We start from the raw sequence: 27,500 nt of genomic DNA on the forward strand, positions 1-27,500 counted from the left end.
TCCCTCTCTCTATCTCTCCCTATACCTCTCCATCAGCTAGGTATGTCCCTCCCCCTCTCTCTCTCTCTCTCTCTCTCTCTATCTCTCCCTATACCTCTCCATCAGCTAGGTATGTCCCTCCCTCTCTCTCTCTCCCTATACCTCTCCATCAGCTAGGTATGTCCCTCCCTCTCTCTCTCTCTCCCTCTCTCTATCTCTCCCTATACCTCTCCATCAGCTAGGTATGTCCCCCCCCCCCTCTCATGTAGTGTATGAGTTCATGGGCCCCAATGCCAGTGTAATAAGCAAGCAAAGTGCAAAGTTGGTCAATATAGTGGACATATGAATGGTAATAATAATATCATAATAATAGCAGACATATCTATGTTTGCACTTAAAGGGGTATTCCACCATTTGGGGAATTAAACTCATTTGCCACTTCCCCTTAAGTTAAACAATTGATTTTTACCGTTCTCAAGTTAATCCAGCCGTTCTCTGAGTCTGGCCATACCACTTTCAGCTTCAGCCTAGCATAAGATAATTGAATCGGATTAGACCATTAGCATCTCGCCTGCTAGCATCACGTTTAAAAGTGAAGATTTCCGGTAATTATTTTCCGATTTTCTAGGCTGATTTGACATGGAACTATACTCTCTCATGCAGGCGTAATAATCCAGTCACTAACCAATTCGTCTGCTGCAGTTCAACCTTGCTGCTGGAAGTTAGTCTAAGGGGACTATTTGTCAGGATTCTCAAGATAGGACCCACGCGCAAGACTCTTACAGGTCGTATTTCAGACAAACTCACTTTATTCTTAAACTACAATCTTGATATTTACAAACTTACTTACTTACAAAACTTCAACCAGACAAAACCGAGAGACGATCTGACAAAGAACAGAGAAACAGGGGGGCAGAAATATACAGACTAATTAACAGAAAGACAGAGGACTGGACGAGACCAACAAGACAATAACGGGAACAGGTGTGAGCAGAAACGGAGGGAAACTGACGAGACAGGAAGTGCAGATCATATAAGGGAAAAGGGGTGGAGGCAGTCACATGGCAGCAGACAGGTAAACAAAGAATGGCCGGATCCTGACACTATTTTCAGCTGCTGTGCCCATGGTACGTTCGCAACGTTCCTTGATTATTACGCGGGGATGAGAGTATAGTTCCATGTCAAATCAGCCTAGAAAATCGCCACGTTTCCTTTTCTGTTAGTCTTATTACACTTTCTAACTTGAGAGGAGACAAGTTTTAAATAGGAAAATTACCCGAAATCTTAGCAGGCGAGATGCTAATGTTCTAATCCGATTCAATGATCTATGCTAGGCTAAAGCTAAAAGTGGTATCGCCTGACTCAGAGAATGGCTGGATGAACTTGAGAAAGGTAAAAATCAATTGTTTAACTCAAGGGGAGGTGGAAAATGAGTGTAATTCCCCAAATGGTGGAATGTTCCTATTGGTCTTACCATGGTGTTAAATTAGCAAATGTATTTTGTCTAATTATTAAATTAGCTTTAGTTAAACTTAAGACTATAGACATATCCACAGATCTAATTAATGCTCACTCATCTAATCCTAATTCAATTCTGTATGCCTACACATGGCCAGTGCATCTGTGAAAAATGTAAGTGTGTGTGTGTGTGTGTGTGTGTGTAGTTTCTGTTGGCTCTCCTCAGAGAAGACGTACTCCTTTCTGCCCCTGCTCCTCCTCCAACGGTAGTGACCCCAACTCTCTCCTCTCTCCTCACTGCCTGCTGTAGTGACCCCAACTCTCTCCTCTCTGCCTGCTGTAGTGACCCCAACTCTCTCCTCTCTCCTCACTGCCTGCTGTAGTGACCCCAACTCTCTCCTCTGCTGTAGTGACCCCAACTCTCTCCTCTCTCCTCACTGCCTGCTGTAGTGACCCCAACTCTCTCCTCTCTCCTCACTGCCTGCCTGCTGTAGTGACCCCAACTCTCTCCTCTCTCCTCACTGCCTGCCTGCTGTAGTGACCCCAACTCTCTCCTCTGCTGTAGTGACCCCAACTCTCTCCTCTCTCCTCACTGCCTGCTGTAGTGACCCCAACTCTCTCCTCACTGCCTGCTGTAGTGACCCCAACTCTCTCCTCTCTCCTCACTGCCTGCTGTAGTGACCCCAACTCTCTCCTCACTGCCTGCTGTAGTGACCCCAACTCTCTCCTCTCTCCTCTGCTGTAGTGACCCCAACTCTCTCCTCTCTCCTCACTGCCTGCTGTAGTGACCCTAACTCTCTCCTCTCTCCTCACTGCCTGCTGTAGTGACCCCAACTCTCTCCTCTGCTGTAGTGACCCCAACTCTCTCCTCTCTCCTCACTGCCTGCTGTAGTGACCCCAACTCTCTCCTCACTGCCTGCTGTAGTGACCCCAACTCTCTCCTCTCTCCTCACTGCCTGCTGTAGTGACCCCAACTCTCTCCTCACTGCCTGCTGTAGTGACCCCAACTCTCTCCTCTGCTGTAGTGACCCCAACTCTCTCCTCTCTCCTCACTGCCTGCTGTAGTGACCCCAACTCTCTCCTCTCTCCTCACTGCCTGCTGTAGTGACCCCAACTCTCTCCTCTCTCCTCACTGCCTGCTGTAGTGACCCCAACTCTCTCCTCTGCTGTAGTGACCCCAACTCTCTCCTCTCTCCTCACTGCCTGCTGTAGTGACCCCAACTCTCTCCTCACTGCCTGCTGTAGTGACCCCAACTCTCTCCTCTGCTGTAGTGACCCCAACTCTCTCCTCACTGCCTGCTGTAGTGACCCCAACTCTCTCCTCTGCTGTAGTGACCCCAACTCTCTCCTCTCCCCTCACTGCATGCTGTAGTGACCCCAACTCTCTCCTCACTGCCTGCTGTAGTGACCCCAACTCTCTCCTCTGCTGTAGTGACCCCAACTCTCTCCTCACTGCCTGCTGTAGTGACCCCAACTCTCTCCTCTCTGCCTGCTGTAGTGACCCCAACTCTCTCCTCTGCTGTAGTGACCCCAACTCTCTCCTCACTGCCTGCTGTAGTGACCCCAACTCTCTCCTCTCTGCCTGCTGTAGTGACCCCAACTCTCTCCTCTGCTGTATTTATTTGTCCATATACCTCTTGCCACACACACACACACACACACTCATACACACACACACAAACCCTATCTTTCTTCAGTTTCATCATGGCATGTTGTTTGTTGGCGTTTGGATATGGCTGGATAAATCAGTGCATATACAATCAGTGTGTAAGCGCTTTCAGACATACGTGTAAGACCGGAGGTTCTGCTGATGTTAAACGGTGGGGCCATATATCTGAACAACATAACCGGTCATGTGGAAGTCCGAATTCACCCGGTGTTTATACTACTCCCTCCCTAGTATTTCCTCCGGACATTATGTAAATGTGTTGTGTCTGAACGAGGAGTAGAACATGCGGTTAAAATTCACACCTAGTGAGAGGGCGTGTTGGTGACATTTCTTTCATGCGTCCATGTGGTTAGATCTGACTTAAATGCCAGTGTTATGATGGAGTGGCATAGTGCTGTCCAGAAAATCTCCGACCTGGAAAGATGCAGACATCACGGAGCTACTGTCCATGAGGGCATAAAACATTTTGATAGAACACCTGAAGGGAACGTTAGAGACACGTTAGCCTACAACTGCATGACAAGGACAAACAAATTCAGAAGACTGAATCATCATAAGCAGAAGGCGCTGAAAAGGCAGTAGCCTACAGCGACGTCGTTGACGACAATAACAGGAGTATTTAATAAATTGTTAGCCAACACGGTTTTCTGTTCATTGATAGCCTTCATGACCTGCTGCGCTCGCTGATATTTGCTGAGCATATATGTCTAGAGAAAATGAAAACGAAGAAAACCCAACTTTGTTCCAAGCTCCTTACGTAAATGCGACACATGGGGAGAGGATGCTTTTGGAAAAAATAAACCATGAAAAAAACGAACAACTTCACTGTTATTAATGTTAGTATTTTGTTTGTTGCTTAAAAACGTTGTATGATCTTGAAGTCATGAGTTAGCCTACTGAATTGGCTGGTAGCCTACCATAAAGTTTGTGCATGCTCTCTCTAACGCAAACCAGATTTGGGGTTCTATAGCTAATTCTGGTACATAACGTTGAAAACAGATAAATGTGTTTATTTGAAGCGCACATACAAATACTGTAGGCTAGGTCAATTTCAAGTGCGCACTTACGTGACTAGCCTACTTCAAGTATTAGCCTATGCACAATAGATTTCTCTTCTTTAGCCTACATAATGCATAGGCTACATTTTGTAAACAAAAAGCAGCTGTGACAGGCAGCGGCCGCATATATTCTGTGTCATATCTCGCATCTTGTGAACTCTACAAGCCCCCACCCCTCACTCGACAACCACACGGAGATTCTGTAATGTGCGTGTATGTCGTTCACACATACGTCCGTATAAGGTCAGTATTAGGTCCGCAGGTTAGCATCACATCTGAATCATCCGAAGGGTAGGATCTCCGTTTGACAAACCTCCGCATATACTCCGGAGGTTATATCTGAAAGCGCTTTGTGTGTGTTTCTCTTCTCTTCCACACAGCATGGTTTGCTTGGCTTTCTCAGAGAGTCTCACTTTACTCCCTCACCTCTCTTTTTATCTTATCTTCTCATTCCCTTCATCTCTCTCTCCCTCTCTCACTCTTATTACCTTCATCTTTCTCTCTCTCCCTCCATAGTTCCAATGACTTACACAGTTACACAAAGCGCCATATTCTACAAAGTATGTAAATTGCTCATGTTTGGGCCTGTGTTTGTGTGTGTGCTTCTGTGTGTGTGTGTCCTTGCTGTAGCCATGGGAGCGCGAGATGACCCCTCCCTGATGCAGCAGTGGTTTAAATTGGTGCAGGAGAAGAATGCCCTGGTGCGCTATGAATCTGAGCTGATGATATTGTGAGTACGACACACACACACACCGCACACAAGCACACTACATACACACAGATGTTGTATGTGTTTTGACTCACATTAATACTGTGTGTGTGTGTGTGTGTAGTGCTCGAGAGCTGGAGTTGGAGGATCGTCAGAGTCGACTCCAGCAGGAACTCAGGGAACGGATGGCAGTAGATGGTGAGCCCCCTTAACCTTCAGTACGACCTTGACCTCTACTCAGTGAACACACATCCACCCCCTTACCCTTCAGTACGACCTTGACCTCTACTCAGTGAACACACATCCATCCCTGTTGAGAACGTATGTCATAGAACCGTATGCCGTAAGCCATAGAACCGTATGCCTAGAACCTTTCCAGTACTCCATCATGTCATGTTGTGTCTCCTCTAGACCATCTGAAGGGGGAGGAGGAGCTAGCGGAGGAGAGGAGCATCCTGTGTGAGATGCTGGAGGTGGTGGAGCAACGTGATTGGCTCGTCTCCCTGCTGGAGGAGCAGCGCCTGAAGGAACAGGAAGAGGACCGAGACCTGGAGGCCACCATCCTGTCCAAGGGCTTCAGCTTGCACTGGACCTGACACACACACGCACGCACACACACACAAGTCTAACACACATGCATTGCGTACACACACAAACACACACATACAGTTCTCACTACTTCTGACCTGAAGAAAGAGGAACAAAGTTATTTCTTCTTGGATTTCTTCTTGTGTGCATTCAGACTGATGGCCTCCGTACACCAAACAACGTTGACAAGATTTGGGAAAGATTCTTGAAAGATTGTACTCTTTGAATGGTAGTGTTTGAATGGGGGGCATTAGTTAAAAGACTACAATCTTTCAAGAATCTTTCCCAAATCTTGTCAAAGTTGTCTAAGGTGGCCATTAGCTGCTATAGCTGCTATGCTCCTTGTGGAGGAGATGATGCCTTGCTGCCAAATAGTGCTCTCTCAGAGTGGAGGAGATGATGCCTTGCTGCCAAATAGTGCTCTCTCAGTGCCGTCAGCTGTTCCCCTGTGCATAAGGAAGACCCACAACAAATACTACAGATTATGCAATTGAAAATGGATGTCTTAACTTTGTCCAAATATACATGGTGTTAATGGAGTAAAATATTTACAAGTGTACTAATAATCATGATTTATTTTCCAAGCTAATGAAATAATCAAATTGAGGAGGATTGACCTTTGCTGAATTTGTCCTTACAGGTTCTCAGACATATTGTGCTTGGCCATACTCACATGTAAGACATCATCCTTTAGGCATAGCTGCTTTAGCCTGTAAAGACATTTGTCATTATGCTTAATTGTGGCTACATTGAGCATTCACCCATAGTGCAAGTAGCAATACATTGTGTGGTGATGAATATGCTGATGAAATGTGACTCTATACAGTTGTTTTACAATGTACATGTAATATTTTCCTCTAATAAATCCTTTGGATTCTACCATGATTGTTGTCCATAACTTGTGAAAAGGGAATGACAACATCTACGTGGTCTCTTTTAACTCTAAGCTGCTTTTGGCTAAACTCTCTGGGTTTTTCTTTAAATAGCCTAACAATCTTTGATGCGAGGTCTTTCGTGCGAAACGCTGCAAACAGAGTCCCATATCGCTGTTCAACCATTCCTGCGTCGCTTACCCTATCTGTGGGATTTCCAGGAACAGTCTCCCCCCTCCTCCAACCAAGAGGAACCGAGCCACAGTCACGCCTCCCGAAATCAGTTCATCTTTTCCGCAGCTCCGCTATTTCCGTTCTCTTCAGAAGGCCAGGGAAAACATAGGGAACAAACAGATTGCGGATACGCTAGATGTGCGAAAGATTCTGAAAGTCTAATCGTAGGCTATTGAATAGGTCTACTGGCTACGTTATTTTCTGGATTAATCCTTGGATACGCATCGATGTTTTGTTCATGAAGACGAACGCGACGGACACAAGGAGACTTGCAACTTGTGAAAAGTTGCGCTTTGGATAATCACTCATTCTGATTAAACGCGCTAGGCTACAGTAAAACACTGTTTGAAGTAAGGTGGGCAAGAATTATATTTCGACACGACCCTTACCTTTTACTCTTGTTCTTTGGTTCGATAAGGCTATCCATTCATTTGAACTCCACTATACTTTATGAAATGACTGTGATTGTTTAGGAAGTTAGACATTTGTCATTGCCAGACGTAACTCAGTTCGTATGTTTCGGTCTGCGTTCCTATCGGATGATGTGTTTTGCAGAAACTTCCGCTACTTTGTGCCGCATGGAGTTTTGAGAGCACTGGCGCATCTTAGCCTACAAGGACAAACGAATGGGACTAAAAACGAAGGAATGCGATGAATTTCCCTGATAGCCAATGCTCCTTTTTAACATACACCTAGCTGTTGAAGATACGCTTTTGAAAAAGAATGGTCGGCCCGAGTTTAACTGGTCTTTTCTGTCTATTCAAGTGGACTACGCACGTTGTATAGGCCATACATCAACAAAGCTATTCAGTTACACCTGAACGTGTTGCTCGTACGTTGTGTAGCGCTGTCTGGATATATCCATATTCACAGACGCTTCAGAACATTGGAGAAACTTTACTTTGTTACACAGTAGCTTGCACGGGTTCTATCAAAATAGATCCAGAGTGCTACATCTATTACTGTTTCAATTATCTAAGTCTCCAATAATAACAATAATGAGAAAGTTGGGTAGACCTATTCATAGATGCAATATTAGCTATGACGCATTCGATTAAGAGAAAATGTCATTGTATTGGAGCTATAATTACATACTTTGCCAATAGGAACGTACAGGTTTGTGCATTTGTTTTGCCTTCCATATAAATTTCGTTTCAACGGAGGTAATTTCCTGAACATGGCTACACTTGAGTTTCTCATTTTCACAGTACACAGACACCCAGAGCTGTTTTTGGTTGGTTTGGTTTGTCTGGTGTCAGGTTTGGGCTATCTTAACGCTGCCTTTGTTGCGGGTTCACTGTTGAATCATGCTCAGTATGGCCATCATGTGTCACAAAACATTTGTCTAACTTCTAACCGCCTGCCTTTAGGCATGTGATAGGTGTAAACACCGATCTCTATGTGTGTGCATGGAAAGACAGGGTGAAACGCTGGTTTGTATTGCACTGTTCTCCATAATTGTAATTACCCCATGTATGTCATTAGTAGATTATGCCCAGAGATCGTCTAAACATCAGGTGAATTGTATGTTATGGTTCCTGGATATTAATTTTCTCTCGCACATAAAATATATAATTGGTACTCTCGGAAAGTGTGTGTGATGGTATGTTTCTGTTGATGCATATTACATTTGTAAATGCTCAAGGTGGAACATCTCTCGTGTGTGTGTGTGTGTGTGTGAGAGAGAGAGAGTGTGAGAGTGTGTGTGTATGAGAGTGTGTGTGTGTGTGTGTGTGTGTGTGTGTGGGAGAGAGTGAGTGTGTGTGTGTGTGTGTGTGAGAGAGAGAGAGAGAGAGAGAGTGAGAGTGTGTGTGTGAGAGAGTGAGTGTGTGTGTGTGTGTGTGTGTGTGTGAGAGAGAGAGAGAGAGAGAGAGAGAGTGAGAGTGTGTGTGTGAGAGAGAAGAAAGTGAAGCTGTGTCTCACAGCTGGAGTTTCTAATTTTGAGCCTACATGGCGTGACCATATATGGGCATCTGGCATCTACTCCCTTCATAATCAGATCATAACAGATATCAGTTATTGTTCTGTTCTGTTGAGGTTTCAGAGACATGCGCAGTCATCATGTCACTCATATTCACATGGTCACTACATCTTTGGTGAGCGTTTGCTGACGCTGCATAGTTTTGCTTATTCCGCTGAATCCTGGGCCACAGGTCAGGGAAGCTGACCGCTGCAAGAGGCTGCGTGAGCGGGCTGTGTGTATGTGTGTGCTGGCTGCTCCTAATGTGGGAGGGCAGGGGGAGAGGGAATAGGGTGTTTTAAAACAAGAATGTGCTGGATAATGTGTGTGTGTGTGTAGGGTTTCTCTGCATGTGTCTAAATTAACCAGATGTGTTTTATCTCTCAGGATGGCACCAGGCTGTTTGTGTTGTGTGAAATACATGATGTTTCTTTTCAATCTGTTGTTCTGGGTGAGTGGACTCACACACACACACACAGTCATATGCACACTGCACATGTACTGTATGCTGAGTAACATTAGATTTAGTTTGCCCTGCTTGCATTTCATATACCTGCTGATTTGATCTTCTCCTGTCGTGTGTGTGTGTGTGTGTGTGTGTGTAGTTGTGTGGGTGTGGTCTGCTGGGGGTGGGCGTATGGTTGTCCGTTGCCCAGGGCAACTTCGCCACCTTCTCTCCATCCTTCCCCTCCCTCTCCGCTGCCAACCTCATCATCACCTTGGGAACCGTCGTCATGCTAACAGGCTTTCTGGGTTGTCTGGGTGCTGTCAAGGAAAACAAGTGCTTGCTGCTAAGTGTGAGTATAAATGTGTCCACACACACACACACACACACACTTCTGAGTCAGTGTTGTGCTAGATAACCATTTCTCTTCATGTCTACAGTGAGCATTTCATTCTCTTAAAAAAAAAACCCATATGAAATGACATATGTTTTTGTTGTTGAAATCTAAAGAGAGTGTGTCTGGTATTGGACAATGGTATAGGATTACTTTCAAATGAAAGATGAATTGATTCTTTTGGGTAGTACCTCAGTTAGGCTAAGCCTTTGCAACATTCTTTGAGTTGGAATGAGTAGAGGACCAGTTGCATGTAAATAATACCATCTCCCTGTCTTTTCTTCAGTTTTTCATAGTTCTGTTGATCATTCTGCTGGTTGAACTGATTCTGCTGGTCCTGTTCTTCGTATATACTGATCAGGTCTCATTCATACTCAAGCTTTATGTACACACACATATTGTATATGAATCAACTAATATAGGGTGTAATCATATACCATTTAGATCATTTAAAAGTATAACACTGCATGATGTATGATTATGAATTTAAGTTAGCGTATGTGGTGTTGTATTATGTGAAATAATGACACTATCAACATGGTAAAGGTTGCGTTTACTAGGTTAGATATCAGCTGTGTATAGTGCAATGCTGTTGCACAGTTGTCATCATGCATCTGATTAATGATCTGATTGACCCCTGATCTTTGACCTGTACAGGTGAGTGAAAATGCCAAACAGGACCTGAAGGATGGCCTACGGCTCTATGACACGCAAGACAATATCGGACTGCGTAATGCGTGGAACATCATCCAGAGGGAGGTGTGTACTGGATACTTTATTTGACCAGCATGTAATCAATGAAGAAGCTGAGAAGTGTATGGGAAAGCCCATTATGATGCTACTGTTAGCCCATTATGATGCTACTGTTAATTATTCAGGATTATTAGACCATTACCCGCAGTATTTATAGATTGTCTAGAGTTACGAAGTGGCCTGGGCACTAGGGTATAATTCTATTCTAGAATAGGGCTTCGTTGTCTAGGGTATAATTCTATCTTTAGCGGAAGCCCAGGCCACAACCTAACGTGAATGCAAAAGCCCAAAACGCTGACCTGCACACTGGCCCTACGTGATGTAAAGATGTGGAAGTAGAACCTACCGTGTGTGAGTGCAACGTGTGTGTGTCAGCTTTTGGCAGAGCTCCAGTGAGCGGTCACTTACCTGTGGCTCTCACTGACCGGGTGTTGCTCTCCACGCACCTCAGGAACCGTCCAAGCGCCGGTTCTGTTGAGATGTTCAGTTTTTGTAGTATGGTGGTTTAAAATCCAAACAAATGGTAAATGCTCCAAGTTTGCCTGCTCACGGGCAAACACTCTCAAAGGAGAAACACAGGCCGCCTGCTCACGAGCAAACACTCTCAAAGGAGAAACACAGGCCGCCTGCTCACGAGCAAACACTCTCAAAGGAGAAACACAGGCCGCCAGTCTTTCTCAAAGGCCTGAACTAGGACCCAGGACAGGTGTTCAATTTAGCCTAATTAGACCCAGGACAGGTGTTCAATTTAGCCTAATTAGACCCAGGACAGGTGTTCAATTTAGCCTAATTAGCCACAGGTAGTGACATCACTGAAGCCCCGCCTGTAAGTCAGTGCTTGCCCTACCATGTGACCCTAACCTATTGTAACATCTAGTTCAGTCTTTTCCACTGTTGCTGTGCAATGTGTGTGTGTGTGTGTGTGTGTGTGTGTGTGTGTGTGTGTGTGTAGTGGCACTGCTGTGGGGTCAGCGGGTACACTGATTGGTATGATGCCCTGAAGGAGAAGAGAGTGCCGGACCGCTGCTGCAAGAACCACTTCCTGGACTGTGGCCGCAACTCCTCTAGCTCCAGCCTGTGGTCTCAGGTAGGTGTGTGTGTGTGTGTGAGTGTGTGTGAGAGAGAGAGATGGCACGGCACTCACAACGTTTCTGGTGAAATGTTTTGATTTTCTATGTTTTTTTCTGTGATTCTCAATCACATACACAAAACTACTGAACCCAAATACAGCTGAACTCATAGGTCACTGATATGATTATGGATATGGTATTTAGCAGCTCAGGTCATTAGGTCACTGATATGGTTATGGTATTTAGCAGCTCAGGTCATTAGGTCACTGATATGGTTATGGTATTTAGCAGCTCAGGTCATTAGGTCACTGATATGGTTATGGTATTTAGCAGCTCAGGTCATTAGGTCACTGATATGGTTATGGTATTTAGCAGTTGAAGTCATTAGGTGACTGATGTGGTTATGGTATTTAGCAGCTGCTTTTGTCCAAAGCAACAAATGATAAACAGTAGTTCTGTCAGAACCATTTTAGTCAAGAAACACAAGGGAAGATTCTGAATGAAATTTCTTTATTGTAAATTATGAATTACATTTGGCGGTATAGCTCTGTTCGGAGGAACCCCCCTATTTCCATGAGCACCATGGAAAAGCATTAAGTCAGGGGGCAGCAGCAGTTTAGGGAATTCTCACTCCAGCAGGACAGGGAGAGATAGATATTCCCCCCATGAACAGAGCCAAGCGACGTGACAAGAGAACATGCCACATCATACACGACAAGGTGGAGCAGGGGAGGCGGTGGGTAGCAAAAACCGAGCTGTATACGGTTGAGAGGAAGTGGGTAGAATTGAAAAGGCGTGCCGAAGCTGTGTGGCCAATCGCTAGGGAAGAAAGATTATCGGCTGAGGGGATGCACCTGGATCAATTAGGAATGAAGGCTATGAAGGGGAGGGCAGAAAGCTTCTAGACTACCATGGCCTGGCAGAACTGACCTTAACACTTTCATTTGTTCATTGATGATAACTGAATTGAATGAATACTTATCAGGATTGTCTTCATCTTATGTAATAAAACACACAATCCACCCTTATTACACCTACCATTCAATAAGCATACGAAATGGGGCCTTCTGAACCATCAGTCTCTACCTCTACCTTTTAATCCAGGTGTGAAATAGAATTTGAGCTTTAATACCTCTATGTACAGGGCTGCTATGAGAGAGTGGAGGAGTGGCTAGATGACAACAAACACTTGCTTGGAACTATCGTCATGGGCGTGCTGGTTATACAGGTACGCACACACGCACACGCACGCACACACACACACACACGCACACACACACACACAGATATCACATGAACATGGGCCCTGACTGACCTTCCTTTCTGTCTCCTGCTGCAGCTGCTGGGGCTGGCCTTCTCCATGACACTCTACCAGCAGATCCACCGTGCTGGGAAGAAGTACAGTGCCTAGAGATACCATAGACGTTCACTCTATGGAACTACATCTCCCAGAATTCCACTCTACCAGCAGATCCACTGTGCTGGGAAGAAGTACAGTGCCTAGAGATACCATAGACGTTCACTCTATGAAACTACATCTCCCAGAATTCTACTCTACCAGCAGATCCACCATGCTGGGAAGAAGTACAGTGCCTAGAGATACCATAGACGCTCACGCTATGAAACTACATCTCCCAGAATTCCACTGACAGTGACAGTCCCCTGCCATTTGTTGCCAATAGACCTCTCCAGAATAAGTCCCGCCTCCTAACTTCCATATCCATCCAACTTCCTGGCGTCGATTGTCTATGGGAAATAACATGGCGTTTTGAAAGATCGTACCCGTCAAACTCTGTAGGTGACAAAGTGGAAAAAGCTGCTGGGCAGATTGACCTACACACTTCTGCCATCTAGTTTCCACTGGATTTTTTGATTTTCGGTGCCGTTTAAGTAGTATAGTCTATAGTATACTACTTAAACGGCACCGACAATCAAAAAATCCAGTGGAAACTAGATGGCAGAAGTGTGTAGGCCAATCTGCCCACCAGCTTTTTCTACTTCGCTACCTACAGATGTTTTACCGGTATATTTCGAAACGCCATGTTATTTCCCATAGACAATCGACGCCAGGAAGTTGGATGGATACGGAAGTTACGGAGGCGGGACTTATTCTGGAGAGGTCTATATAATCATTTGAGTGGACCTGTGGGAGTTCTGCTATTTGAACCAGCAAGAACGTGTGTGTGTGTGTGTGTGTGTGTGTGTGTGTCTCAGTCTCATCAGAGACTGAGTTAGTGTTACGTGTGTGCTGCACCAAAAGTGTTCCCTTAAGTGTTTTGTATCATTATACTGTACAACTGTAAAACTTGGTGTGTTTAAATATAACCTGCTGTTTATTTTACTCAACTGTAGTGTGTTTGTAAGTGTGATACTCTCTGTGCCTGGGCCAAATGTAGTGATCTCTCTTCTGTTCTCATATGTATAAACACTGTATGTCATTTCTGGATGAATATAGTTATTTTTTAAATTGACACTAAGGGATGTCATCATTAACTAACCCAGTATGCCAGTGTAGGCTTGTGGCTATTATGTACCCATTTAGCTTTAGTCCAAAACCAGGAACCAGCTTGCTAAAATAGGCAGGGCTATAATTATGTAATTAGCCTGCAGTTGCTCAAGTTTTTCACTTGACCTCATGAAAACATTCAATGTTTTCCTCTCTAGTAAGCCTAATCAAGTGCTCAAATAGCAGAATCATTCCTTGTTCCCATTCCCATACATCCACAAAGATAGTCTGCCCTGCTGAAAAAAAACAGCCTGACCAGCTAAAGGTGGTTTGCTGGTTGACCAGCTTGTTTGACCACCCTATGATGGTTGACCAGCTAGACCAGCCAATCTCTTGCGAAAACATACCTTCAGCTGGTTTACCCACCTAACGATGGTAATTCAGCTGTTTTTTCTTGTCGTACCACCTCAAGCTGGTCATTTTAGCTGGTGTTGCTGGTCTACACTGCTGGTTTAACTGGCTGCGTCAGCTTATGTTGGTCAAACCAGCATGACCATCTTACACCAACAATGTCAAGCTTGGCAGGCTGGTCACCAGCATGACCATCTTGCACCAGGTGTATCCCACACAACAGGCTGGTCAAACCAGCATGACCAGCTTCCTCAGATGGTCACGCCAGCATATCCAGCTGGTGGTCCAACCAGCTACACCAGCAAAGACCAGCAAGAGCTGGAAGAAAACCAGCAAAGACCAGCTAAAACCAGCTACCAGCATAAGCTGATTTCTAGCTGTTTTTTTCAGCAGGGTGGTAAAAAGGCTACTATAAGATTAACTTCTTTGTACATCTATTATTTCCCTGCTGAAAAAAACAGCTAGAAACCAGCTTATGCTGCACACATTGAAGGACCGCAGCCTCCTCAGGAAGTACAGCCTGCTCTACCCTTTCTTGTAGAGTGCGTCAGTGTTGGCTGACCAGTCCAGTTTATTATCCAGGTGGAGACCCAGATACTTGTAGGTGCTAACCACCTCCACATTGACCCCATCAATGTGGACTGGTAGCAGAGTAGGCTTAGACCTGCGGAAATCCACCACCATCTCCTTGGTCTTTGAAGTGTTAAGTTGAAGATGATTGAGTTTGCACCATTGCACAAAGTCCTCCACCAGGCTCCTGTACTCCTTCTCCTGCCCGTTCCTGATACACCCCACAATTGCAGTATCATCAGAAAACTTCTGCATGTGGCATGACTCGGTGTTGTAGCAGAAGTCAGATGTGTACAGGGTGAACAGGACTGGAGAGAGCACAGTTCCCTGTGGCGCTCCGGTGCTGCAGATCACAGTGTCAGAGAGACAGTTCTTCAGTCTGACGAACTGTGGTCGCTCGGTCAGGTAATCTGTAATCCAGGTTACCAGGTGAGCGTCCACACCCATCTGCAAGAGCTTGTCTCCCAATCTGAGGGGCTGGATGGTGTTAAAAGCACTTGAGAAATCAAAGAACATGATTCTCACAGCACTTTTCCCCTTGTCCAGGTGGGAATGTGTCCTGTGTAGAAGATAAGTGATGGCATCGTCCACGCCCACTTTCTCCTGGTAAGCAAACTGTAACGGGTCTAGTGCATGGCGTACCTGGGGTCTGAGCATGCCTAAGACCAATCGCTCCATTGTCTTCATCACATGTGATGTAAGAGCGACAGGTCTGTGGTCATTAAGCTCACTAGGGTGTGGCTTCTTAGGGACAGGGGTGAGACATGATGTCTTCCACAGTGTTGGAACTTGTCCAAGGCGTAGGCTCAAATTGAAGATGTGCTTCAGTGGCTCCCCCAGTTCAGCAGCACAGGCCTTGAGTAGCCTTGGGCACAGTCTGTCAGGCCCAGCTGCTTTATTGCTGCGCAATTTCTTAAGTTGGACTGTCACTTGATCTTTTGTAATGGTGAGGGGTGTAAGGGGAGGGGAGGGGGAGGGGTGCATCTGGGATCTGTGTGTCTGATGGCTGTTGACTGAGGTCGTTGTCACCTCATTGTTCATGATCGCCATGTGGGGGAGAGGTGCAAAATCCAGTGATGGTGGGAGTACGATAGCCTGTGATTGAGGGGGTGTGAGGGTGGGGGCTGGGGGATGGTGGACAGACCACCGCCATTGGAGCTGGAGCAGGGCAGTCAAACCTGTTGTAGAAGTGGTTCAACTGGTTCGCCCTGTCCAGGTCCCCCTCCACAGAGCTGCTGTTCTTCTTCAGGCCAGTGATAACCTTCATGCAGTCCCATGTCTCCTTCAAGTTGTTTTCCTGCAGCTTCTGTTCCACCTTCTTTCTGTAATCCTCCTTAGCTTCCTTCAGCTTGAATTTGAGTTAGGTGGGTAAACCAGCTGAAGGTATGTTTTCGCAAGAGATTTGCTGGTCTAGCTGGTCAACCATTATAGGGTGGTCAAACAAGCTGGTTAACAAGCTGGTCAACCAGCAAACCACCTTTAGCTGGTCAGGCTGTTTTTTTCAGCAGGGTTATGTTAGTTAACAACTTGATTACTTTGGTTTTAAGGTTTTGTTATCTTGTATAGGCTTAATTTAGCCTATTAACATTTATAGGTGCCACAGTTCACCAAAACACAAAATCGTGACAGATCTCTGATATTGTAATTTAATTAGAAATTAAAAATTCAATACAACTGTTTATGTATATGATAAATTAGGCTCACTGTCTAAAATAATGCACTCTAATAATTAGCCTAACAGTCCCCTTGTGTCCCCCCTGGGCCCGCCCCCTTGAGAACCATTGGTTAGCTTTTTTAAAAGCTGAGGCTACACTGTCTCGAAGTTATTTGGAAGTCACTTTGGAAGAGAATATTTCTATTTACACGATTGCTTGTGGACCTGGTTTAATCTTTGCCGATTAACATGTACTTAAAAAGTTAGATTCATACTACCGGAAGTACGTGTGAGGAGCGTCTGATCATTTCCGGTCTTAGGAAAAAGGATCGTTTTCCTCCATCCTGGCATTTGTCTCCATCCTGGTCTCTCCGAAGTGCCCGGACCAAAAACAGGAAGTAAGTACCGAAATCAAACCCTAAAATTCACTTTCAGTTCGTGCACACACCGTGCAAAAGTGCCGACCTTCTGAGACCGCTCTGCAAATGTATACCGGAAGAAAAAAACATTAAGCGCATATTTTCAATCGACATAGACATCGTGTACCTCAGCTGCCAAACGAACATGGCGTCTCTGTTTCTTTCGTCTACTTACATTTAGCTTTGTAGTGAGCATGTTAAAATACCATGCTATCAGTTAACTCCCGAAGGTTACGCTAGCCAACGTAAATACTGACATTTTATCCCTAGGTGCAGTCATTTACATTCTGTAAAGCATGGATGGAAAGGGTGAAAAGTGAAGTTTAAATTGCGTTAAATATTGACTCCCATGCATAGTTTGTTGCACACGCGTCGTTTGCAACAAGACAGCATAAACTAGGCTTCTTCGCTATTAGTGAATGAGCTGAAGTTGGGCACTAGTTGTCGCGTTATTTCAGTTCCTGGTTGTTCGCATAGAGAATTTCCTGTTTCATTTGATGTAAAATAAACATTCACCGACTGTTGAACTTACGCTAAGTCTCTGTGTTTCTAATGCAGCCAGTTCAGTCACAGACAATAGACTTCACCCCACACTTTACTGCTTTTTATGTAGCTTTTCTCTGTACAATAGATGCCATTGGACGTTGTACGCTGTTTCAAATGTTAAACGCCGGAGCCGAATGAAAAAGAGCACTGCTCCAACCCAAAGCCATAACCACTAACCAATAGTGTTAAAACTATTAATCAAGTTTGAAAATGCTATGCACTTATAATCACAACTTCCTTTGCGTTCCAATCAATTAATATGAGTATGAAATATTTAGGACGGCCTTTATCACATTATGATAGCTTCACATTATCACATTATGATAGCTTAATCACATTACCACATTATGATCACATTTATCACATTATGATAGCTTAATTTGAATTCTCACACCAAATGCATGCTTATCTGATTTGTTCTCTTTTTGTATGCCTTTATAAAATGGTTATGCCTTTGGTACCCTGGGTCAGTTGAATTGATGTAAGCTATTCCTGGCCAAAAAGAATGGTCATCTTGTAGGGAATGAGGCATCAGATGTCACAGCGAACAGTCAACAGAGCCAATTATTGATTGAACAAATACCAATTGTAATAAATAACAATATAATATATTGTGATATAATGTATAAATTATAATAGAATGATGTCATCTTTAATCCATTCAGAATAAATAGGCCTAGTGATTCTCTATTGTAAGGGTAATCTATTTTGCCCTCCTACTATAAGTATGAAAAAGATAAAGTTGCAGAAGTTGAGTTGTGCTTGTGTGTCTGTGTGCTATATCTGTGTGTGTATCTGATATATCTATATCATATGTGTGTGTGCTATATCTGTGTGTGTATCTGATATATCTGTATCTGTGTGCTATATCTGTGTGTGTATCTGATATATCTATATCATATGTGTGTGTGCTATATCTGTGTGTGTATCTGATATATCTGTATCTGTGTGCTATATCTGTGTGTGTATCTGATATATCTATATCATATGTGTGTGTGTGCTATATCTCTGTGTGTATCTGATATATCTATATCTGATATATCTATATCTGTGTGTGTATCTGATATATCTATATCATATGTGTGTGTGCTTTACCTGTGTGTGTATCTGATATATCTATATCATATCTGTGTGTGTATCTGATATCTATATCAGGGTTATTATGAACGGAGGGGAGGACGCGGCTGGCACTGTAACTCTGGAATCCGTGAACCCCGTCACCTTGACTCAGGACACCGACGGCAACATCATACTGCACTGTCCTCAAAATGGTCAGCAAACATACACTGAGCCTTCACCAGATACACTGAGCCTTCACCAGATACACTGAGCCTTCACCAGATACACTGAGCCTTCACCAGATACACTGAGCCTTCACCAGATACACTGAGTCTTCACCAGATACACTGAGCCTTCACCAGATGTGCTTAATTATCAGTCACTCAATCAGGTTACTGCTTTGCTAAATGGATTAACAGAAGATAACTTGCATTGTGATATTATTCACAGTTTTTTGTGAGTGAATGTGTCTGTCTGTGAGTGAATGTGTCTGTCTGTGTAAAATGTGGTGTCCATAAGTACACATCAGTAATGAGTGTGAGTGTGAGTGTGTGTGAGTGTGAGTGTGTGAGTGAATGTGTCTGTCTGTGTAAAATGTGGTGTCCATAAGTACACATCAGTAATGGGCTCGTGTGAGTGTGTGTGTGTGTGTGTGAGTGTTTTTGGTGGATATATTTATATGTGCGTCACCTCTCTCAGGTGATGAGGCCGTGCTGGAGGCGGAGTCTGAGCAGGTTACAAAAAGACTGCGACTGTCCAATGAGGAGCCACAAGATGCACAAGACTCCGCCCCTCAGTATTCAGACTCCGCCCCTCAGTATTCAGTTGTCACCCTCCCTAGTGAGTTTGTGTAAATAGTACAAGAGTACACACACACGTACACACATATTACTGTTGTCTACTCCAAAATATGTGTCACTTTTATGTACTGATTTGTTGTCATATATGTTTTTGTGTGTAATTTTACGTAAAGAATAATGGGTAAGAATGAACAGATACTGTTGGCAGACTTAATATCCATCTAGGTTGGTAATCTCTTGTATGTGTTTGTGTGTAGTTTCAGAGAGTGACGAGGAGGTTGGTAATCTATTGTGTGTGTGTGTGTGTGTGTGTGTGTGTGTATGTGTAGTTTCAGAGACTGACGAGGGGTTTGAGGTGACCATGACTGCTACGGAGATGACGGAGGGAGAGTTGGATCAGGAAGGAGTGGCTCAGATTCAGGTGCTATGTGCTGTAGAAGTACAGGGAGCATACACGTTGGCATTTGTTATTATTGTAAACATTGATGCTGTCTTGTGTATTATGGACACACCGTTTAAACAGCTCTGAGTTTTGGAGACGTGAAGTTCCAAACTGTGCTGGTATATTGCAGTTCACACAGGTGTGTGTGTGTCTGCAGATAGTACATAGTTCACACAGGTGTGTGTGTGTGTCTGCAGATAGTACATAGTTCACACAGGTGTGTGCGTGTGTGTCTGCAGATAGTGCAAGATGAGGATTCTCTCTCCCCTCAAAAATCAGATGTTTCCCCTGTGAGTCAAGCATGGTTCACCACAAAAGAGGACAAAGACACACTTGTCAATAAAGGTACAACAGTGCACATCCACACACACATATTGACAAATGTACAAATATGTCGGGAATGTTTTTAGTAACTTACAATATTCACACAAAGCCCTGTGCACCATGCAGCACACCTGACCTAGCATAGACAGGTAGCTAAGCAACGGCTCAAACCAAAAAGCATGTCCACAAAGGGAAAACTAGCATTCATAACTTTTTAACTTTGAATGCTAGGTGCTTTGCTAGGTGCTTTGAATGCTAGGTGCTTTGAACAGAGACTTTCTAATGAGGAGACACAGCACTCAAAAAATCCTCCATTGAAATGCATGGGGCTAGTTTGTATACGCCGTTGTCTATACATATCACACCCCTTCCTCGGCAAAACGTCGACATGTGAATACATTGAGCCAATCATGTGGTGTGATGTGAATACATTGAGCCAATCATATGGTGTGTTGTAAAGACATCGTGCCAAGAGGATGGCTGAAGAGGATGACCGATGAGTGCTTTGAGGTGCTTTGATTGCTAGGTGCTAATGCTAGATGCTTTGAATGCTAGGTGCTTTGAACGCTATGTGCTAATGCTAGGTGCTTTGCTAGGTGCTTTGAATACTACGTGATTTGAATGCTAGGTGCTTTGTCTCTGTTTCTGTTGGTGCCCCACTCCAACGATAAACACTCACGCACACATTCATTCAGGTGTTTCTCTCTTCAGGGCATAAGTGGAAACAAGGCATGTGGTCAAAAGAAGAAATAGACATTCTGATGAATAACATTGACAGTTACTTGAAGGTATGGCTCTGGCATTTCCCATAACCTGTAGACTGTAATGTTGACTTATGTTTATTGACTGAGAGTTTGCAGTAGCTCTGTAATGCCTTGCAGGGATTAATGTGTGTGTGTGTGTGTGTGTGTGCGTGTGTGCGTGCGTGTGTGCGTGCGTGTGCGCGCGTGCACGTGTGTGTGTGTGCGCGCGTGTGTGTGTACATGTGTTGTCCAGGGCCGTGGCATCCAGGACCCCACAGAGATCATATTTGAGATGTCTAAAGACGAACGCAAGGATTTCTACCGCAGCATCGCTTGGGGTCTGAACCGGCCGCTCTTTGCTGTGTACCGCCGCGTGCTGCGCATGTATGACAACCGAAACCATGTTGGCAAGTAAGTAAAACACACACACACACACACACACACTTAAACACACACATACACAAACACACACATACACACACACACTCAAACACACACACGCACATTGTAAACTAAGGGATATGTGCATACATACCTGCATACACATCCACGTATAATGTCTGATTAAATCTGTTGTCTGATTGAACAGGTACACTCCAGAAGAGATTGAAAAGCTGAAAGAGTAAGTCTAAGTTCCTGTCTGTATATCTGTCTGTCTGTGTATCTATCTGTCTGTCTGTCTGTGTCTGTGTATCTATCTGTCTGTCTGTCTGTCTGTGTTTGTCTGTCTGCCTATCTGTCTGTCTGTGTATCTATCTGTCTGTCTGTTTCCCTTTGCCTAATATCTGTTCACCTGCCTGTCTATTTGCATGCTGTTGTGTTTGTGTGTGAGTGTGTGCGCGTGTGTTCGTGTTTGTTTGGCCGACAATGTCTGTCTGTGTGCTTTTTTTAAAATTTGTTCTAAGGACACATCAGGTATACCATCTGGTGTGTGTGTGTGTGTGTGTGTGTGTGTGTGTGTGTCCAGGCTTAGGGAGAAGCATGGTAATGACTGGGCAACCATAGGAGTGGCATTGGGGCGGAGTGCGTCGTCTGTGAAAGACCGCTGCAGGTTAATGAAGGACACGTGCAACACAGGTACCATACTACACACATGTACCATACTACACACAGGTACAATACTACACACAGGTACCATACTACACGTGCAACACACAGGTACAATACTACACACAGGTACAATACTACACACAGGTACCATACTACACGTGCAACACACAGGTACAATACTACACACAGGTACAATACTACACACAGGTACCATACTACACACAGGTACCATACTACACGTGTAACACAGGTACCATACTACACACAGGTACCAAACTACACACAGGTACAATACTACACACAGGTACCAGACTACACACAGGTACCATACTACACGTGTAACACAGGTACCATACTACACACAGGTACCATACTACACACAGGTACAATACTACACACAGGTATCATACTACACACAGGTACCATACTACACACAGGTACCATACTACACGTGCAAGACAGGTACCATACTACACACAGGTACCATACTACACACAGGTACAATACTACACACAGGTACCATACTACACACAGGTACCATACTACACGTGCAAGACAGGTACCATACTACACACAGGTAGCATACTACACACAGGTACCATACTACACGTGCAAGACAGGTACCATACTACACACAGGTACCATACTACACACAGGTACCATACTACACGTGCAAGACAGGTACCATACTACACACAGGTAGCATACTACACACAGGTACCATACTACACGTGCAAGACAGGTCCCATACTACACACAGGTACCATACTACACACAGGTACAATACTACACGTGCAACACAGGTACTATACTATACACAGGTACCATTCTACACGTGTAACACAGGTACCATACTACACACAGGTACCATACTACACACAGGTACCATACTACACACAGGTACAATACTACACACAGGTACTATACTATACATAGACATGCACTGATATCCATAGAGACCAGACACTGATATCCATAGTCTTAATAGATATCAGTGTTATATATATATATATATAAATATAAAGCAATATAAATATATTAGTGCTGTCAAACGATTAAAATTTTTAATCACGATTAATCGCTGAATTACTATAGTTAATCACGATTGATCACATATTTTATCATATGATTAAAATTCTATTATTTTGCATTTCTGAACTTTCCAGGAGTCCATATTAACAATAAAGCAATTATTGTTTATCTTGATTGGGATTCAAATGAAAGCAAAGCAAGTTACTTTATTAACTGAACTTTAAGACATAGGTCTATTTGATTATTTCAAATCAAATTTCAAAAGATGTGCAGCAGACCTGAGGCAACACAATATATTCTTCAGAAATATAGCTGATATAAACTGAAATAAATGCTACTGCAGAAGTGCATGCACAAAATGTAGGCCACACATTATAAAGGGTATAACAAACAGAAAATATTATATTCATACTATATTCATTATCTTTGAGTTCAGTTGAAAATAAGGAACTTTTCAACGAGTGCATTGCCATTTTATAGGCCTACAGTCTATGGTGCACTGTCACACATCAACACACATCAACGCCGAAGTTTTTAACAGGCAAACACTGGATGAACAATGGATTTTATGGAGCAGCAGCGACCAAATATAACTGAATCGTGATTTACACTAGACCCCGACCGATAAAGGATTTTGAATATATATATATATATATATATATATATATATATATATATATATATATATATATATATATATATATATTTTTTTTTTTTTTTTTTTTTTTATTATTATTTATTTATTTATTTTCTTTTTTTTTTTCAGAAAAGCGCAACAAAACATTAACAGATTTTCCTAACATTAGTTATTTGTAGTTATTTATGAGTATTGACTAAAATAATATATAATGCATTTCAAAAACAAACTTGTTTATTTTTAAATAATATTGTCACAGTGGAACAGAGGAACATCGAAATATATTAAAGTTCTGACAAATAAAATGTATAAAAATAGAAACTTAAGATATGAAACTTAGTCTTTTGAACAAAAACATAATAACAACAACAACCAAATCAAAGTTACCAGTATTAAAAGACTTAGTAAGCTTCATAAATATAACTTTGAACTAAGACTTAATAATTACAAAAAATAATGATGACATTATTACTATCATCATCATTTGTATTATCATTAAACAAGATAAAGGTCACTCTTAAATCTTTGAGTGTGCGTGTGATATAATTAGTCCCTATTGCCTAGGGACTAATAAGCTACCTTATAATTACAATGTCAGCTTGCTTATCCCTTTACCTGCACTTTTAAAATTATTTCCATCAAGCTACATCAAACCATTTTCAATCATCAGTTGCTGCCTGCCTTCTAAAACCTACTATTTAGTGATCTAAATCCAGTAACTCGTTAATGCTGCGGCTGAACGTCAGCCTGAAACGCACACTTGGCATCATTGGATTTCACACACGTGTAAAAGAAAAGCTAACTTTTATGCACAAGCTACGTTTTGCACAAGCTACGTTTGATACTTTTTCTCTATGTCTTACATTTTACAACGCAGGGACTGTAACTACAGATATACTAGTTATAAATCATTACTTTATTTAGGCAGAATAAGTTCGTTGTGGTTTCCAAGCTCATTAATGTTAACGTTGGCGGTCTTCCACTGATATTCATGGCATTAGCTAGCTTTGTGGTTAGCTAGTCTATGATGAGCCCTAATTTAGCAATGGAAAACGTCATACTGCAAATTGTAAAACATACGCTTTCAAAATAACAGGCTGGGGAGAGATTATACGTCTCACTGTTATAACTGTTATCGTAACACCCCCAATTATCACCACTTTTGTTCAGAAATTCTAAAACAACGATGTTTTTTAACGCTTCAAAATAACATTTACTAAATGAACCTTACATTTTTCAGTAGCCATAGTTGTGTAGATTTGAACAAAATCTGGTTTGGTTCTTAACGGGAGCATTTACTGCCTGAAATATCCGATTTTGTTTACCACGCTCAGAGTTATAGTGCTGGCCTGATGGGTCGCCTATTTACACCGTTTCAACGGCACATGGACGGTTAGACCGAGAATTCTCGTCGTGAAATTAAAATTCCACTGGAGCTCCAAGCGGTTGTGTACACGCAGCCTTACAACACTGTTTACAGCTCCTCGAGTCACGGTAAAATGTCATTTTTGGTACATAGCTAATTTAGATACACCTATGTTGTGCGTGGTTGCGTTTCTATAGGAGTCCGCTGTCTTGGTTTGTATAGAAATGGATATTAAGTGACACATACACGCAAGACGGTGGAAATACGGGACCGGTGGAAATAGGGAGAGTTACGATACGCTATTAAAGAAATACATCTTCAGTCACATTGTCAAAAGTTAAAAGAACAGACAGTCAACTACACTGTAACAACGTAACGTAATTACTAGCTAATTCCTCTTCACTCTCGGCTTATTTAACAGCAGCAAAACTGGACATTGTTTTCACGAATTTTGTCATGCTTATTTGAGTTAAGAGAACTGATGGGGATGTTCTTTTAATTGTTATTTCAAGCAATGTATGTCTCGTGACCAAATCACCATGAATACACTTCACTGATGATCTCTCTCGCGGATAACTGGTTCTCTCTGCCCGACTCTGGCTGGATCTGCAGGTTGCAGGATGTGTGGCGCGTTATACACGAGTGTTGCCAGCAGGGACGGTGTAGAGTGCCCTCTGGTGGACAAACTATACAATGCCAACACTCATGACATGGTTGAAGGGTGTTTCGTCTGTTTTTATTTTATTTTTAAAATATTAATTTATCGGCCATTATAAATGCAGTAAACTGGAGAGAGCAAAACATAGGAACATGGTCACATTAATCCCATAAACACACAGATAACTCTTACACCAACCTTATTTTGTGCCTTTTATTCATGTTTGTTTCAAGATTTAGTAAGTTTACTGTAAGCACGTTTCGCTCTCCACTTTGATGCAGCATAGATTTCCATTATATCAGTCATCTTCCCCCTAAAAGGGGGCGTGTATGCAGCACATGCAACTTTCTGTTCCATTCCATTCGTCAGTGCGTATTGTTTAGTTTCCGGTCTGGCTAGATCGGTGTGGTGTTGTAGTTGTTCTAATGTTACTAGTTGTTGCAACAGCATGTGAAAAAACTACAAAGTTTGTTTAACCAAAATGAACGTTAATCTCGCGATAAAAAAATTGACGCTGTTAAAATAGGTTTCTGTTAACACCGTTAATAACGCGTTTAACTGACAGCACTAATATATATATATATATATATATATATATACAGACCAGACATTCTCAAACATGTCCACACAGTAATAACTAGGAATGGCTTAGTGAAACAGTTACAACTTTGAAACAGTTACAACACCTCAGAGCTGTTTAGGGTGAAACAAAGCTTCGTATCGGAGATGCAGTCTGTTACTTAGTGCTGTGTTACCTACAGTAGCCTATAAGTAAGTATATTAGTATAATATATACTCTTTTGATCCCATAATCATAATCTTATTCAAATGCTTCGTATTGGAGATGCAATCTGTTCCAAGTCCGTGGTTCACTGTGTTATCTATCCTATAAGCATAGTCTTATTCAAAGCTGTGAAATGCTTCGTTTCGGAGATGTAATCTGTTCAAATCTGTGGCTCGCTGTGTTATCTATCCTATAATCATAGTCTTATTCAAAAGCTAAGCAGTGATGTCCTTGGTCAATAACTGGATGGGAGACCACATCAAGTGACAATAAAGTGAAGCTGCCACTAGTGTTCTCTAAATCACTTTCTTCTCATAAAAAAACTCTCGATGTTGCAATGTGTTTGCTTTTTCACCTCTGCCCAGTGAAACTGTGTGGTTAATGATAAAGTAAGAAACTGACCATATAAACAGATATTATCTGAAACAATACCTTACAAACCAAACGGGAAGCAAACATTTGAGCAGCCTAGGCTACCGTGCAAACACACCCTCACTAACCACTACACCATCATGGCTAGGCTACCGTGCAAAAACACCCTCACTAACCACTACACCATCATGGCTAGGCTACCGTGCAAACACACCCTCACACTAACCACTACACCATCATGGCTAGGCTACCGTGCAAACACACCCTCACTAACCACTACACCATCATGGCTAGGCTACCGTGCAAACACACCCTCACTAACCACTACACCATCATGGCTAGGCTACTGTGCAAACACACCCTCACTAACCACTACACCATCATGGCTAGGCTACCGTGCAAACACACCCTCACACTAACCACTACACCATCATGGCTAGGCTACCGTGCAAACACACCCTCACTAACCACTACACAATCATGGTTATTGCTTAAATGTCTACACTGTTAATTAAACGCACAGGCACATAGTAGCCTGCGGCTGACACCGGTGAAATGCACCGAAGGTTCACTTCGCTTTGGTCACATTACATGGGCATTTTGAACGATGTTTCAAAGTAGTGGTCACATGACATGGCTGTTTTGAACCACGTTTCAAAGCAGTGCTTCCAAACACTTGTGCTTCAAAGCCTCGACACTGATTCAGAACGTCAGTTTCCAGCCTACTAATAACACATTTACACTGCATGTTATCATTCTAATAATCATAATACATTTAACAACACATTTACACGGCATGTTATTATAATAATCATAATACATTTAACAACACATTTACAGTGTATGTTATCCTTATAATAATCATAATACATTTACAGTGCATGTTATCCTTATAATAATCATAATGCATTTTGATTAAAAGGCTCCTTTTATGATAAACTGCAAATTCAGACAATTTCAATAAAGCGTAAATACAAAGACAATTCATGAAACACTAA

The 27,500-nt window shown here is 42.8% G+C and overlaps 3 protein-coding genes across 7 annotated transcripts in view; all 3 read left to right on the forward strand.

Annotated features, from left to right (window-relative positions):
- The window catches only part of mical3b (microtubule associated monooxygenase, calponin and LIM domain containing 3b), an 82,477-nt gene extending 76,137 nt beyond the window's left edge, over positions 1–6,340 (forward strand). Inside the window, exons 33-35 of the mRNA XM_042081727.1 lie at positions 4,795–4,894; positions 4,998–5,071; positions 5,285–6,340. Of these exons, the coding sequence (XP_041937661.1) occupies positions 4,795–4,894; positions 4,998–5,071; positions 5,285–5,469 (359 nt within the window). The 3' untranslated portion in view covers positions 5,470–6,340. The remainder of the gene's footprint in view (positions 1–4,794; positions 4,895–4,997; positions 5,072–5,284) is intronic.
- A 264-nt stretch (positions 6,341–6,604) lies between these two features.
- Positions 6,605–12,986, forward strand: tspan9b (tetraspanin 9b). 3 transcript variants are annotated; one of them, XM_042079876.1, is made up of 9 exons: positions 6,605–6,922; positions 8,915–8,978; positions 9,133–9,324; positions 9,653–9,727; positions 10,024–10,125; positions 11,072–11,206; positions 12,334–12,417; positions 12,529–12,602; positions 12,696–12,986. In XM_042079876.1, exons 2-8 carry the CDS (start codon positions 8,916–8,918, stop codon positions 12,598–12,600), a joined length of 723 nt encoding a protein of 240 aa, XP_041935810.1. In that variant the 5' UTR covers positions 6,605–6,922; position 8,915; the 3' UTR covers positions 12,601–12,602; positions 12,696–12,986. The 3 variants fall into 3 exon arrangements, with proteins under 3 accessions (XP_041935810.1, XP_041935808.1, XP_041935809.1); XM_042079874.1 differs by having other exon boundaries at positions 6,607–6,922; positions 12,529–12,986; XM_042079875.1 differs by having other exon boundaries at positions 6,607–6,917; positions 12,529–12,986.
- A 3,599-nt stretch (positions 12,987–16,585) lies between these two features.
- The window catches only part of dmtf1 (cyclin D binding myb-like transcription factor 1), a 25,677-nt gene continuing 14,762 nt past the window's right edge, over positions 16,586–27,500 (forward strand). For 2 of the 3 annotated variants that reach the window (XM_042079870.1, XM_042079873.1), the window contains exons 1-9: positions 16,586–16,668; positions 18,391–18,506; positions 18,994–19,134; positions 19,424–19,515; positions 19,776–19,881; positions 20,572–20,648; positions 20,857–21,014; positions 21,193–21,225; positions 21,571–21,680. In XM_042079870.1, the coding sequence (XP_041935804.1) occupies positions 18,398–18,506; positions 18,994–19,134; positions 19,424–19,515; positions 19,776–19,881; positions 20,572–20,648; positions 20,857–21,014; positions 21,193–21,225; positions 21,571–21,680 (826 nt within the window). In that variant the 5' untranslated portion in view covers positions 16,586–16,668; positions 18,391–18,397. The remainder of the gene's footprint in view (positions 16,669–18,390; positions 18,507–18,993; positions 19,135–19,423; positions 19,516–19,775; positions 19,882–20,571; positions 20,649–20,856; positions 21,015–21,192; positions 21,226–21,570; positions 21,681–27,500) is intronic. The other variant, XM_042079872.1, reaches the window with a different exon arrangement.

The sequence above is a fragment of the Alosa sapidissima genome, chromosome 23, assembly GCF_018492685.1.
Source record: "Alosa sapidissima isolate fAloSap1 chromosome 23, fAloSap1.pri, whole genome shotgun sequence".
NCBI classification, from domain to species: Eukaryota; Metazoa; Chordata; class Actinopteri; order Clupeiformes; family Clupeidae; genus Alosa; species Alosa sapidissima.

Coding starts and splice junctions, on each gene's coding strand:
- tspan9b (XM_042079876.1), top strand. CDS start 8,916: ATGGCACCAGGCTGTTTGTGTTGTGTGAAATACATGATGTTTCTTTTC. Junction 9,728..10,023: donor TCTTCGTATATACTGATCAG/GTCTCATTCATA, acceptor TGACCTGTACAG/GTGAGTGAAAATGCCAAACA. Junction 11,207..12,333: donor GCTCCAGCCTGTGGTCTCAG/GTAGGTGTGTGT, acceptor CTCTATGTACAG/GGCTGCTATGAGAGAGTGGA.